Source organism: Dipodomys spectabilis, unplaced genomic scaffold, assembly GCF_019054845.1.
Source record: "Dipodomys spectabilis isolate Male_0828 unplaced genomic scaffold, ASM1905484v1 ptg000669l, whole genome shotgun sequence".
Lineage (NCBI taxonomy): Eukaryota > Metazoa > Chordata > Mammalia > Rodentia > Heteromyidae > Dipodomys > Dipodomys spectabilis.
In genome coordinates, this window is record NW_024871346.1 from 6389769 (window position 1) to 6404961 (window position 15193).

Here is a 15193-nt window from a genome sequence, read left to right on the forward strand (position 1 = left end):
AATTTAAAAAGGAACAAATATATTTATTAAATACCTTCCCAAATGAGAAACTATTTTATACCCTAACTCTATACCTTAAGAGTAGTTATGAGATTCACCTTTCCATAATTTGGAGTCACTAAGCATCAGTCTATCCACCAGAGAAGAGTTTTCACCATCAGGTCCTTCTTGTAATCCAACTTGACATAAAATCCGGCGGAGACCATCTTTAAATAAAATATTCAGTAATAATAAGAGAAATTTCAAATACTAAAACAAAATTACATTTTATTGTATGTTTAATTGGACTCTTAGAGTTTTACATGCCTTAATGAAGGTAAAATTCATTTAGAAGAAGTGGACATATAAACTATTTTCACAAAATAGGCAAAAATTCCAATTTCAACAATATGTGTAAGTTGTTTGTTTTTTTTTTTTTGTCGGTCATGGGGCTTGAATTCTGGGCTTGGGTGCTATCCCTCAGCTCTTCAGCTCTAGGCGAGCACTCTACCACTTGAGCCACAGCACCACTTCCGGTTTTTCTAGTGGTTTACTGGAGATAAGAGTCTCACAGAGTTTCCTGCCTGGACTGGCTTTGAACCGTGATCCTCAGATCTCAGCCTCCTGAATAGCTAGGATTACAGGCATGAGCCACCGGTGTCCGACTTATGTCCAACTCTTATTCCCACCCTTTGACAACTCTTATTTGTAAAATGTCTATTAGAAAGGCAATGACCTTTTATGCTTTAATAAACTGAATTCAAGGAAAAATCTACCAAAACACTATTGTTCTTTTAGCAATTGAAGGGTAAAATTGTTGTATACTCCATATTTTAAGAAAAGTAAAATATAACATTATGCTAACATTTTAAAAATGCATGACCTCTGTATTTAATATATGCCAGAATATTTTATTAATGTTAAACAGAATGTTTTTTGTTCACATAAAAAAATTTAGTGTGGATCTGCCACATGAGAGGTGTTGGAAGACAACTTTTTCATCTTCTAAGCTTTCTAAGGCTCTTCAAACATAAGAATAAACATTAAAATAGCCAAAACTTTTAGCATTGCTTTATCCTATACTTTATCATTTAAATAACTGTTTTTAGTCTACTGCCAGCATGCAAAATAAAAAATGAAACTTTAATAAAAATCTGTCATGTAAAGGACTAAAGACTAACCATTACATAGTATTAAAATGTTCTTAAGAAATAGCATGATGGCCTGGTGAAAGTAGCTCACTCCTGTAATCCTAGCTACTCAGGAGGCTGAAATCTGAGGACCTTAGTTCAAAGCCATCCTGGGTAGAAAAGTCTGTGAGACTCTCATTTCCAATTAATCATGTATAAGCTAGAAGTGGTGCTGTGGGCAAGTGGTAGAATGCCAGCCTTGAGTAGAAGCTCAAAGATAGCACCCAGGCCAAGTGTTCAGGTCCCAGGGCTGGCCAAAAAAAAACCCACAAAAAAGTACCAACATTAGTGCACTATAATTTAAATTCATCATCATTAGGTTTTAATTCAAAAGCATTATCCAATTTACTTAGCTGGATAATGAAGGTAATGCATAAAGAGTTCCATAGAATGCTCCATTAGGAAAAAAAGGTTCTTTGGTCAATCATTGAGATTTATACTGCATTAACATATGAAGTTGTTTATAGTAGTTTAATTAAATGCTTCCTACATTATGTGAACAGAGAGTTCTTTGTGTGAATATGTCAAAAACCCTGTGGAACAAATTCAGGTAAACACAAGTGTTTCATTCTTATAGTCTATGAATAAAAATATTGAGTATTTTTAATATTAAAATATGAAATAAAAGAAATCATCCTATTTGACAATTTTTCCAAAAACAGTTTTGCAAGGTTGTACGATAGATCGTTTTTTGACAATCAAATACCACAAGCTATTATAAACCTACCTGAATATCCAATAATATTTCCAAGCCAAGACAGAACTTTCAAACCAAAATTCTGATGTGCAACAAGAGACGAATGCATAACTTGGACTTTGAGTGGCTTTGTCTGTCTACTGGTATTTCTCTTAAAAAGAAATGGCAAGATAAAAAAACTTAAAAAGGCTATTTTATTAGCAGAAACAAGTTAATGTTTTATTTATTATAAACACACCATCACCATAGGGGAATTTCAAGTGTATGTGTAATAAAAGTACCACTCTAAAAGTTTGCCTTACTTGGCTCAACCATTATTTTCTAGAAGGAATCTTAGGTCTCATATACAATGATAAGGCATACTTCTGAATCACCTGAAACTTTGCTTGTGTATTTAAAAGCCTCTCATACCAACTTACAAATGGTTTAGATGTTCAGGCTTGCTTTCCATCTTTTTCTTTTTTCTTTTTGGTGGCTGTGGGACTTTAAAATCAAGGCCTAGGAACTGTATCTGAACCTCTTTGTGTTCAAGGCTAGTAGTGCTCTATCACTTGAGCCACAGCACCACTTCTGGTTTTTGAGTGGTTAATTGGAAATAAGAGTCTCATGGGGACTTTTCTGCCCAGGCTGGCTTCAAACCATAATTCTCAGATCTCAGCCTCCTGAGTAGCGAGAATTACAGATATGAGACACTAGCACCCAGCTAATATACAATTTTATTGTTATTATCAAAGTGTTGTATAGAGGGGTTACCATTTCATATAAATTAATTTTTTTTTTTTTTTTGTCAGTCATAAGGCTTGAACTCTGGGCCTGGGCGCTTTCCCTGTGCTCTTCAGCTCAAGGCCAGCGCTCCACCACTTGAGCCACAGCACTACTTCTGATTTTCTAGTGGTTTATTGGAGATAAGAGTCCTCACAGAGTTTCCTGTCCGGGCTGGCTTTGAACCATGATCCACAGATCTTAGCCTCCTGAGTTGTTAGGATTACAGGCATGAGTCATTAGTACCCAGCTCATATAAATTAATATATTTTTTTGTGTTTTGTTTTTGGTTAGTTGTGGGGCTTGAACTCTGGACCTGAGCGCTGTCCCTGAGCTCTTCAGCTCCAGTCTAGTGCTCCTCCACTTGAGCCACAGTGCTGATTCTGGACTTTTCTGTTATGTGGTGCTGAGGAATCAAACCCAGGGTCTCATGCATGTAAGGCAAGCATTCTACCACTGAGCCAACCTTCCCAGCCACTAAATTAATATATTAACAGGTATACACTTATTTAACTAATTTCATTGTACAGATGTAATTATGTTATCATTACTGCCATCAATATTTGGGGTTACGGCTCTTAGTCTATAAGGGTGATATACTTGTAGCACTGTCTCATCTTCAATGTTGAAAAATATTCTACATATATATTGCATTTTGCCTCTATATACTTCTGTCAACAGACACTTGGATTACATGAATTTCTTTGAGACTCTGCTTTTCAACTCTTTTTTTTTTTTTTTTTGTCGGTCGTGGGTCTTGAACTCTGGGCCTGGGCGCTGTCCCTCAGCTCTTCAGCTCAAGGCGAGCGCTCTACCACTTGAGCTACAGCGCCACTTCCGGTTTTCTGGTGGTTTATTAGAGATAGGAGTCTCACGGTCTCTCCTGCCCGGGCTGGCTTTGAACCGTGATCCTCAGATCTCAACCTCCTGAGTAGCTAGGATTACAGGCGTGAGCCACCAGCGCCCGGCTTGCTTTTCAACTCTTGAAAATCTTTCATATGGTAATTGTGGTTTAAAATATTTTAGGAATTTCCATATTGTTACCTATAATGGCTAACACCATTTTATATTTATATAGTTATATACAAATATGTTACTTATATTAGTATAATATAAAAATATACACATTATATAAGCACATTTATATATTATATATTATTTTTACATAACATAAATGTGTTTATACAAATATGTTTATATAAATATGTTTATATATATATATGTTTATATAAATAAATATGTTTATATAAATATGTATAAATATTACATGTTTATATTTCCATTTCATTTTACTACCTGGGGCTCTTGTCATAGCTAAGAAGTACACCCTTTTGAAGTCATCTACATTTCTGCACAGGAAGAACTTTTTGTTTCTTTTTTTTTTTTTGTTGGCCGTGGGGCTTGAACTCTGGGCCTGGGCGCTGTCCCTCAGCTCTTCAGCTCAAGGCGAGCGCTCTACCAATTGAGCTACAGCACCACTTCCGGTTTTCTGGTGGTTTATTGGAGATAGGAGTCTCACGGTCTCTCCTGCCCGGGCTGGCTTTGAACCGCGATCCTCAGATCTCAGCCTCCTGAGCAGCTAGGATTACAGGCGTGAGCCACCAGTGCCCGGCAGGAAGAACTTTTTGTAGACTCTATTCTATATCACTAACATGTTTATTCATTCCTAAACGAACACTACCAAGCATTATAAATACAAGGATATTTTTTAAAAATTGAAGATACTATTGAAGAATATGAAGTAACAAATGCAAAAGAAAAAACATAACAGAATCATTAAAACAGTATTGCCTTGGGGCTGGGAAGGTGGCTCAGTAGTAGAGTGCTTGCCTTGCATGCATGAGGCCCTGGGTTCGATTCCTCAGCACCACATAAGCAGAAAAAGTCGGAAGTGGCGCTGTGGCTCAAGTGGTAAAGCGCTAGCCTTGAGCTGAAGAGCTAGGACAGCGCCCAGGCCCACAATTCAGGCCCATGACCGGACCCCCAAAAAAAACAAAAAACAAAACAAAAAAAACCAGTATTGCCTTTAAATCTCACATTCTCATTTTTCTGTAAATAGCAGCCTTGAATTCTTACCAGTCCCACTCAGGGATACCTTTGAACATCAGAAGTAGAGTAATTCAAAGTTCAGTATCTTAGGAAAACATCCTTTTGGGGGAACTGTACTGGGGTTTGGACTCAAAGCCTTTTGCTTTGCTGGTCGTCATCTACTGCTAAGCACCCCAACCTTTTTTTACACTGGTAGTTTTTAATAGACAGTCTAGCTTTTCTTCTATTTTATGCTTCTTGCCATAACTGTGATGACAGGCATGTACCACTGTACTCAGCTATCAGATGAAAAAGGGTTTCATAAACTTTTTGTACAAGCTGATTTCTGGCTGCCATCTTTTTGCTATCAGCTTCTTGATAACTGGAGTTATAGGGGTTGGCCACCACTTTGGGTTCGTAAGAATACTTAATTCTGGGGGAGGGAAGGGATGTGAGACAACGGCAAGGGAAGGGGTAGCAATCATCTAGAAGAAGCGCGCTCACTGCCTCCTCAGCAACTGCCGCCTCTCCCCAGCAGCTTTACAATACAATAGAATTACAAAATTAATCCTAGCTATATAAGAGGCTGAGATCTGAGGACTGAGGTTTGAAGCCAGTCTGAGTAGGAAAGTCTGAGACTGTTATCTGTAACAAACTACTAAAATCCAGTAAGTGGAGCTGTAGCGATACATACAATGTCAACAGATATTTAATAAGTAACATGCAAAAAAAAAAAAAGGTAAACTAGTTTAGTTTTCTTTTTTTTTTTGGGTCCAGTCGTGGGGCCTGAACTCTGGGCCTGGGCGCTGACCCTTAGCTCTTCAGCTCAAAGCTAGCGCTCTACCACTTGAGCCACAGCGCCACTTCTGGCTTTTTTCTTTTTGCATATGTGGTGCTGAGTAATCGAACCCAGGGCCTCATGCATGCAAGGCAAGTGCTCTACCACTGAGCCACCTTCCCAGCCCCCACTAGTTTAGTTTTCTGTAGGGAATTAAGAAGAAACAACCCAGGGGGAAAAACAAGGTACAGTGTGGACACACATGTCAATTTTTCTTTTTACCTGAATATATTAATGTATTTGCTTGTATATTTAACTATATTTATAATATGTAAAATTATTTTTAAAAAGAATAAGGATATAAAATGTAGTTACATGGAACAGATAAGAAAAATCTTTTAGCTGGGTGCCAGTAACCCATGCCTGTAATTCTAGGTACTCAGGAGGCTAAGATGTGAGGATCATGAGTAAAAGCCAACCAGAACAGAAAGTCCATGAGACTTTTACCTCCAATAAACCACCAGAAAAAAAGAAGTGGCACTGTGGCTCAAGTGGCAGAGAGCAAGCCTTGAGCAAAAGGAGCTAAAGGACAGTGCTCAGACACTGAGTTCAAGCCCCATGACCAATAAAAAAAGAAGAAGAAAATAATGCAATAAATGCTATCAGGACATGCAGTGCATTTTGCCATAATTTAACAAGAAACATCTTGCCTGTAATTCTCATCTTGACACTAGAGGCCAATTTAATTCCTAAAAGGTAGTGTGAAATCTTATTAACAAAAAGCAAAGCATCTTTTCAGACTCTTCTGATGACCAAATAAGAAGATAGAAAAGATGTTAAATATTCATTTTTCTATTATCTTTTTTTTTTGCCAGTCCTGGGGCTTGAACTCAGGGTCTGGGCACTGTCCTTGAGCTTCTTTTGCTCAGGACTAGCACTCTACCACTTGAGCCACAATGCCACTTCTGGCTTTTTCTGTATATATGATACTGAGGAATTGAACTCCAGGCTTCATGCATGGTAAGCAAGCACTCTACCACTAAGCCACATTCCCAGTCCTATCAATCTTATCTGAAGAAATTAAAATAATGGAATATATATCATCTTTAAACATAGTTATCAGTTGATATTAGTTCTATATTCATTAAGGCATAAAAATACTTCATAAATGCTAAAATATGTAGCTTATTTTAAGCTAATAAAATATAGACATAATTTAAACTACTTACCACAATGACTGATTTTGCTTGTTCACAATACTGAAAGTCTCCATATCGAACAGACCTACGCCCCTGAAAAGATATTCAAATATTCTATTTAATATTGATAAACATTTACATCAATAAGTTTGAAATTTGAAAACATAACTTCAGTCAACTTTTTTATCTTCTATCCTGCAACAACATTTCACTAACATGGCTCAGGCCGACCTTGAACTTAGGAGCCTCCAGCCTTAGTGTCCCAAGTCTGGGATTAAAAGTTTGGGCCACCACACCAAGCTCTAATCAATTTTTGGTATTTACCACATTCACCCTACCCATCAAGGAACAATAAAGTTTTCTTTCAAAGCTATCCTAAACTTTTAAAGCCATTACTAAGTATAATTCTTTGAACAATATGACATTTATTTCAGTAGGCTTCAGTAATTTCTCTTTTTATATATGACTGTTTTTTATCACTGTAAGAAGAAGACAACTATGTATTTCTTTTTAAATTTTCTAACTGGCTGTGGCTTATAGCTAATATTCAAATGAAATAAAAACAAATAACCTAGTAAATATTTAAGTAAATTTACTGGGGAAACATTTTAATAAACATTCAATGTGCCAGACACTGGTGGCTCATGCCTATAATCCTAACTACTCAGGAGGCTGAGATCTAAGGATCACAGTTCAAAGCCAGCCCAGGCAGGAAAGTCCGAGAGACTTTTTTTTTGTCAGTCATGGGGCTTGAACTCTGGGCCTGGGCACTGTCCCTCAGCTCTTCAGATCAAGGTAAACACTGTATCACTTGAGCTACAGCGCCACTTCCAGTTTTCCGGTGTTTTATTGGAGAGAAGAGTCTCATGGTCTTTTCTGCCTGGGCTAGCTTTGAACTGCAATCCTCATATCTCAGCCTCCTGAGTAGCTAGGATTACGGGTATGAGCCACTGGCACCTGGCCTAAAAGGACTCTTATCTGCCCCCCAACCCCAAAAAAAAAACACTTAAAAAAAAAAAACGTAGAGCTATGGCTCAAAGTGATAGAGCACTAGCCTTAAGCAAAAGAGCTCAGGTACAATGCCTAGGACCCAAGTTCAAGCCACATGACCAACAAAACAAAAAAACAAAAAAACATTCAAATGTGTTAGGTGATACTATAAAATCACTTACGTCTCGATCTACTGTAGTTGCAAAGCCAATGGCTTCCTTTTGTGTACAGTTCACAGCTTTCTGAAGAGTATAAATAACTTGTTCATAGGTGTGAACTTCATCATTAAACAACATGCAATAGTAGGTGTCACTCTGCTCTCTGTGGGACAAAACATTAAACATGGGTTGCATCATTTATTATCTATTGGATTATCTATGCACTATTTTGTTCCAGGTTGATTTATTTATTAAGAATATACTTGGGGGGGGGGGGGGAGAGATGGGAAGGGATGGGAAGGGGAAACAAAGGAGGAGGCAACAATGCTTGATAAGAAATGTACTCATTATCTTGCCCATGTAATTGTAACTCCTCTGTATGGTATTTTCACAATTAAAAAAAAAAAAAAAAGAATACACTTCAAATCCCTACTGGCCCCACCAAAAAATTTTAAGAATATACTTTGTTCCACAGAACATGCTACCTGTAGTGGGCACCTATCAGTAAATAGGTTGTGTTCTCTATGTCCCACAACATTACAGTAATAGTCTAGTGGAGAAAACAAATATTGAAACAATAACTCTATGTGAACTGGATACAGATCAGGACTTAATGAGTCTGGGAGTTCAAAGAAGTGCTGGAGAAATGATGTAGGACCTAAAGTCAGGACCAGCTGTCAACTAGTTCACAATCAGAGGAAGGTGTACAGTAAGAAAGTACAGTACTAAATGAATTTTACAATGGAAATCAAAATGGTTAATATTTAGTTTGTGCCAGGTGCTGATGGCTCATGCCTGCAATCCTAGCTACTTAGAAGGCTGAAATCTGAGGATCACAGTTTGAGGCCTGGGCAGGGAAATCCATCAAACTCTTATCTCCAAATAACCACCAGAAAACTGGAAGTGGAACTGTGGTTCAAAGTAGTATAGCACTAACCTTGAACAAAAAAGCTCAGGGACAGAGTCTAGGCCCTAAGTTTAAACCCCATGATCAAGAATTTATTCAAATCTCATACTTACTTATAACAAAGAATTCATTTTTCAATATAGGATAAATGATAAAAAAAAAAAAGTAAATCTGTTAAGATCTGGGGATATGGCTCAATTGTTGGTATAGTGCTTGCATACTAAGTACAAGGTCTTGATGGTGCATATCTAGTATCACACAAAAGCATAATTACAGAGTTACTTAAAAATTTTATCATATAATAAGAAACTGCTTATATATGAAACCAATTATAGTCTTAAAATAGTACAAAATATGTCTACAGCTGGGCACAAATGGCTCACACCTGTAATCCTAACTACTTAGGAGACTAACATCTTAAGGATCCTGGTTTGAAGCCAGCCCAAGCCGCAAAGTGTGTAAAACTACAAATTAACTACAAATAACCACCAAAAAGCTCCACATGGAGTGACAAACCAACCAATTAAGAGCAACTTTAACTAATTAAGTGGCTTATACTTACTTAAAAACTGTAATATCAAAGTTATTGTTCTGCTAAAAACCATGAACAAATGTGCAATTTCTAGCGTTTTGAAAGTTAAAAGTTAAGAGGTGTTCCATACACCTAAAGAATACATTATCTATACTTACACCATCTCTAAATCTGCAGGCAATTCATTTTCTTTTTCCCAGGTTAATATGTCTACTGCATACCGAAACACAATAGCAAAGATGTTGTAAGTTCTTGCTATCACATCTTCTGATAAGTGCACAAGAGGATCCTAAACGATAGAAAAACAAGAATGAAATCTTGTTAAATACATAATAATTTTTAAATTTCTCATTCTACCCAGTCCTCTGAAAGCACTTAATAGAGGACAGTCTCTCAGCTTCAATTTTCAATTTAATCCACTATTCAACACCTTCTGAATGAAACTTACTAAAATACTTTGTTCAGAAAAACTTCAATTTTTTTTTTTTTGGGGGGGGGGGGGGGGGGAGAATTCTAGGCCTTGAATTCTAGGCCTGAGTGCTGTCCCTGAACTCTTCAGCTCAAGGCTAGCACTCTACCACTTGAGCCACAGTACCACTTCTGGCCTTTTCTGTTTATGTGGTGCTAAGGAATTGAACCCAGGGCCTCATGCATGCAAGGCAAGCGCTCTATTGCTAAGCCACCTTCTCAGCCCAAAACTTCAATTTTGAATCAACTGAATTAAAATATTCAATGGCACCCAAACATCTAATGAATAAATTAAACAATTTTAGAATAGTATTTCATGATCTATAAAATCTATCACCAAACTATCTTTCTAGCTTTATATTCTAATCCCACATCTGTAGGTTAAACAAACAAAAAATATTTTCCAGGGGCTGGGAAGGTGGCTCAGTGGTAGAGCGCTTGCCTTGCATGCATGAGGCCCTGGGTTCGATTCCTCGGCACCACATAAGCAAAAAGAAAAAAGCTGGAAGTGGCGCTGTGGCTCAAGTGGTAGAGCGATAGCCTTGAGCTGAAGAGCTGAGGGTCAGTGCCCAGGCCCAGAGTTCAGGCCCATGACCGGACTCCCCCAAAAAAATATATTTTCCAAAAGCAGTATTTAGTTTTATGGGATTATGTCATTTTGGCAGTTTTAAAGAGAAGTCACATTATAAGAGCCACTCATGCATTGACTGTCGCTCAGCAGAGTAAAATGCTCATGTATGTTAATGAGGAACTTTGTACAAGCAATGAAATAGTAAACAAAGCCCTAAATGCAAAAATGGAAATATTTAAATGTACATTTACACTTTATCTTTCAGTCAAAGTTACAAAACCATTTTATATAGCTTTTAATATAAATGCTTTAATCCTTGGCATTGTATTTATTTAACTAACTAGCTTTTATTTTTCAAACTAGGAAAGCAGTTATGGGCCAACATTATGGGAACAGTAGTTAGCACTTCCTTAAATTTTTTTTTTATTTCATTATCTTAAGCAGTTGCACAAAGGAGTTGCTATTAAACACATGTTTATGAATACATCTTGATCAATTCAATGTCATCCCTTTTGTCATTCTCCCGCATCCTTTCCATTTTGCATGTTCTTGCCACCTAGGGGATGCAATGTAAAACAAATGGAAAGGTGGAATAAAAAGGCACCAGTGGCTCACATCTATAATCCTAGCTACTCAGGAGGCTGAGAGCTGAGGATCATAGTTCAAAGCCAGCCCAGGCAGGAAAAGTCTGTGAGATTCTTATCTCCAATTTACTACCAGAAACAGGAAGTAGAGCCTTGAGCAAAAGAGTCAGCAACAGAGTCCAAGCTGTTCAAGCTCTATGACAAACACCACCAACAAAAAAGGGACACACTGCTAAAGCTGAGGAATGTAGGCGATAAAGGCTGGTTTACTTTCCTCAGGCAGAACCAAACTTCTCAAATTATTATAGCACCTTTTTCCTATAAATTCTTCTCATACAGGCTATTATTTATCCTAGCGGTATGAAGTCATCAACATGGTGAAACCAGCTGTGCTCAGAAATAACCAGTAGTGGGCTGGGAAGTTGGCTCAGTGGTAGAGAGCTTGCCTTGCATGCCTGAGGCCCTGGGTTCCATTCCTCAGCACCACATAAGCAAAATGAAAAAAAGCCGGAAGTGGCGCTTTGGCTCAAGTGGTAGAGTGCTAGCCTTGAGCTGAAGAGCTGAGGGACAGCGCCCAGGCCCAGAGTTCAGGCCCCACAACCAGACCCCCCCCCAAAAAAAATAAAAAATAAAAAGAAATAACCAGTAGTGCCTCCTTAATAATTACATAAAAGCCACATGCCAGTGGCTCATGCCTGTAGTCCTAGCTACTCAGGAGGCTGAAATCTAAGGATAGTGGTTTGAAGCCAGCCCAAGCAGGAAAGTCCTCGAGACTCTTATCTCCAATTAACCAGCAAAAAGCCGGAAGTAGAGCTGTGGCCCAAGTGGTAGAGTGTTAGCTTGAGCGAAAAAGCTCATGGACAGGGCTGGGAAATTAGCTCAGTGTTAGAGTGCTTGCTTCGCATGCATGAGGCCCTGGGTTCGATTCCTTAGCACTATATAAGCAGAAAAACAAAAGCCGAAAATGGCACTGTGGCTCAAGTGGTAGAGCACTAGCCTTGAGCTGAAGAGCTGAGGGACAGCGTCCAGGCCCAGAGTTCAAACCCCATGACCGGACCCCCCCCCCAAAAAAAAAAAAAAGCTCATGGACAGCACATTGCCAGGCCCTGAGTTCAAGACATAGGACTAATGCAAAAAAAAAGTAATAATAATAACTCAAACTACACCGAAACAAAATTGAAAACTACAACTCAGCAATATAACCTCACCAAATAATCAATTCATTTCTTACAATTACATCCCAGAATTCAAAGCATCCAGAGACTAAAGAACTAAAAGATTTATAGTAACTTAATGGTCTGGACAAAAAGAAGTAACTACAATTCTTGAGAATTCTAAACTACAGGGTCAAAACTACACAATCCCTTGGCCTGGCAGATATGTTTCCTTTCTACTGAATATTCTAGATGTAATTAATTAAAATAAAAAAGTTCATCCTAATACCAGGTGTGGTGGTGTATATAATTCTTGCACTCACAAGGATCCTGAGTTTAAGGTCAGCCTGATACCAAGACCTTATCTCTAAAGAATAATAAAAACAGGGCTGGGAAGGTGGCTCAGTGGTAGAGCGCTTGCCTTGCATGCCTGAGGCCCTGGGTTCGATTCCTCAGCACCACATAAGCAAAAAGAAAAAAGCTGGAAGTGGTGCTGTGGCTCAAGTGGTAGAGTGCTAGCCTTGAGCTGAAGAGCTGAGGGACAGCGCCCAGGCCCAGAGTTTAGGCCCCATGACCGGACCAAAAAAAAAAAAAAATTAAAAAAGAATAATAAAAACAAATACAGCATACTGGACAATCACAAACTGGTCATTTTATTTAGCTGGTCTTGGGGCTCAAACTCAGGGCCTGAGCACTGTCCCTGAGCCATTTTGTGTTCAAAATCCAGCTCTCTACCCTTGAGCTAAAACACTACTTCCAGTTTTTTCTGAGTAGTTTATTACTTTCCTGCCTGGGCTGGCTTTGAAACACAATCCTCAAATCTCAGTCAACAGAGTAGCTAGATTACAAGTGTGAGCCACTGGTACCTGGCAAACTGGTCATTTCTGCAGCTACAGCAGTGCTACTAGAGCATTATAGTATAGAATAGTGTGTGTGCATGTGTTGGGGCTTGGCTAGGGCCTCAGGCATGCTAATCATACACTTAACCACTGAGTCATAACCTCAAGCCCTACCTAAACATTTTAACTTTTTGAAAAATCCGTAACTTAAGATTATAAAGAATTATTCCTGCAGTGAAGAGATGGGAGGTTTGAACAAAATCTACTCATTATAGTAAATGTAATGTTAGGAAAATCTAAGGCACTTATGTTCTAAGAGAACACAAGTAGGTTGGAAAAAATGAAAGTATGTTTGCTATCTCTTTTTTTTTTTTGGGGTCCGGTCGTGGGGCCTGAACTTTGGGCCTGGACGCTGTCCTGAGCTCAGCTCTTCAGCTCAAGGCTAGCACTCTACCACTTGAGCCACAGCGCCACTTCCGGCTTTTTTCTTTTTGCTTATGTGGTGCTGAAGAATCGAACCCAGGGCCTCAGGCATGCAAGGCAAGCACTCTACCACTGAGCCAACTTTCCAGCCCTGTTTGCTATCTCTTAATACTTTTTTTTTTTTTTTTTTTTGTGGGGCCTGAGCTCTGGGCCTGGGTGCTGTCCCTGAGTTCTTCAGTTCAAGGCTCGTGCTCTACCACCTGAGCCACACCACCATTTCCGGCTTTTTCTGCTTATGCAGTGCTGAGGAATTGAACTCAGGGCCTCATGTATGCAAGACAAGCACTCTACCACTGAGCCACTTTCCTAGCCCCTCTCAATACTTCATAGACTTTTCCTGGAAGATTTCATGTCTCTTCATGGAACTGTGAAATGGCAGAATTCAGAGGTTTCATAAACTGTCAAGTACCTGGAGGATATACTCTTTCAACAGCTGAGATCTGAGGACTGAGGTTCAAAGTCAGCCAAGGCTGACAAATCTGAGACTTATCTCCATTTAACCAACAAAACGAAATGGAGGCACACCTTAAGTGGTAGAGTGAGGTCCTGAGTTCAAGCCCAAGTGCCAGTTACATACACATACTCTACGAGCGTACATGCAGGCGTGCCTGTGTGTGCGCGCGCACGCACACACACACAAAAAAACACAAAAAAAAAGGAAACCACATTTCCCTCAGCTGTGAGATAACGTTCACTGAACTATCTCTACACTTGGTCCCATCACTAGGAGGCAATGATTAGTATTGGCAACTAATCCTTTAGTTTTATTCATAACATATATATGCAAACACTAACCTAGTCTACACAATCAGGAAAAACAATCCTTTCAATAATAAATTAGTACTTGAAAAATCCCTCATATGAGGTTAAAACAAAATTAAACCAGACAAAAATGAAATCAGACTTTCTAGAATTTGCAAAGTATACTCGATCACTGTTAGCAGTAGCAACACTGTGTGCTCATCTGTGCCTTACATTAAACATTTAGTACTTCCTTAAGAAACAACTTTGTGTAAACCTTCTTACCTCTTCTTCCTCAATTTCAGAAGTGTGTGTTTCATGCTTTTGACAAAAAGAGCCCTCCTTCCAGGCTTCCGTATCACCACAGTCACAGAAGCCTCCACCTCCTGATGTTGTCATCTTGAAAAAAAATTATAAAGGAACTTATCAATAACCATTTACTGAAGGCTATCAGATAGTAAATAATAAGAGTATCAGGCCCAAGGAAATAATGCTCCTTACATACTTCATTTCTCTGGAGGGAAAAAATTAAAATGTCAAACCTCACAGTGTTTTAAAGTTTATTTAACATAAGTCTGTAGGCTGATTATAATGTTTATTTTGAAATGTAAGTAATTTCAAAATGAGTAAGTTTGAAGTGTTGAATAAACTACAGCTATTTTAAAAATGCCATGTTTCCTGAATTAGGAAAGATCATGAGGGCCACAGGGTTTTCCTGGTGGGTTTTTGCTAAATTGATATAATGTTGCTGTGTATGTTACCAGGTAGTGATATTATAATAGAAAATAACTGATTCAAAGAAATGCTTTTTTCTTCTTATCAAACTCTAAAAATCTACTCTTTGTAAGAATAAGTAACAGGGGCTCAAGAAATATAAAAGTGGATGGAGCTGGGAAGGTGGCTCAGTGGTAGAGCACTTGCCTTGCATGCATGAGGCCCTGGGTTCGATTCCTCAGCACCACATAAGCAAAATGAAAAAAGCCGGAAGTGGTGCTGTGGCTCAAGTGGTAGAGTGCTAGCCTTGAGCTGAAGAGCTGAGGGACAGCGCCCAGGCCCAGAGTTCAGGCCCCACAACCGGACCCCAAAAAAAAAACCAACAAGAAATTTAAAAGTGGAAGGCCTGCTCATTAAAA

The 15193-nt window shown here is 38.7% G+C and overlaps 1 protein-coding gene across 3 annotated transcripts in view; it reads right to left on the reverse strand.

The window, feature by feature from the left end:
* Ubr2 (ubiquitin protein ligase E3 component n-recognin 2) overlaps positions 1-15193 on the reverse strand; it is a 100298-nt gene that overhangs the window by 69260 nt on the left and 15845 nt on the right. For all 3 annotated transcript variants that reach the window (XM_042671847.1, XM_042671848.1, XM_042671849.1), the window contains exons 4-9: positions 14346-14459; positions 9379-9509; positions 7806-7944; positions 6664-6726; positions 1897-2017; positions 99-206 (exon numbers count right to left, since the gene is read on the reverse strand). In XM_042671847.1, the coding sequence (XP_042527781.1) occupies positions 99-206; positions 1897-2017; positions 6664-6726; positions 7806-7944; positions 9379-9509; positions 14346-14459 (676 nt within the window). The remainder of the gene's footprint in view (positions 1-98; positions 207-1896; positions 2018-6663; positions 6727-7805; positions 7945-9378; positions 9510-14345; positions 14460-15193) is intronic.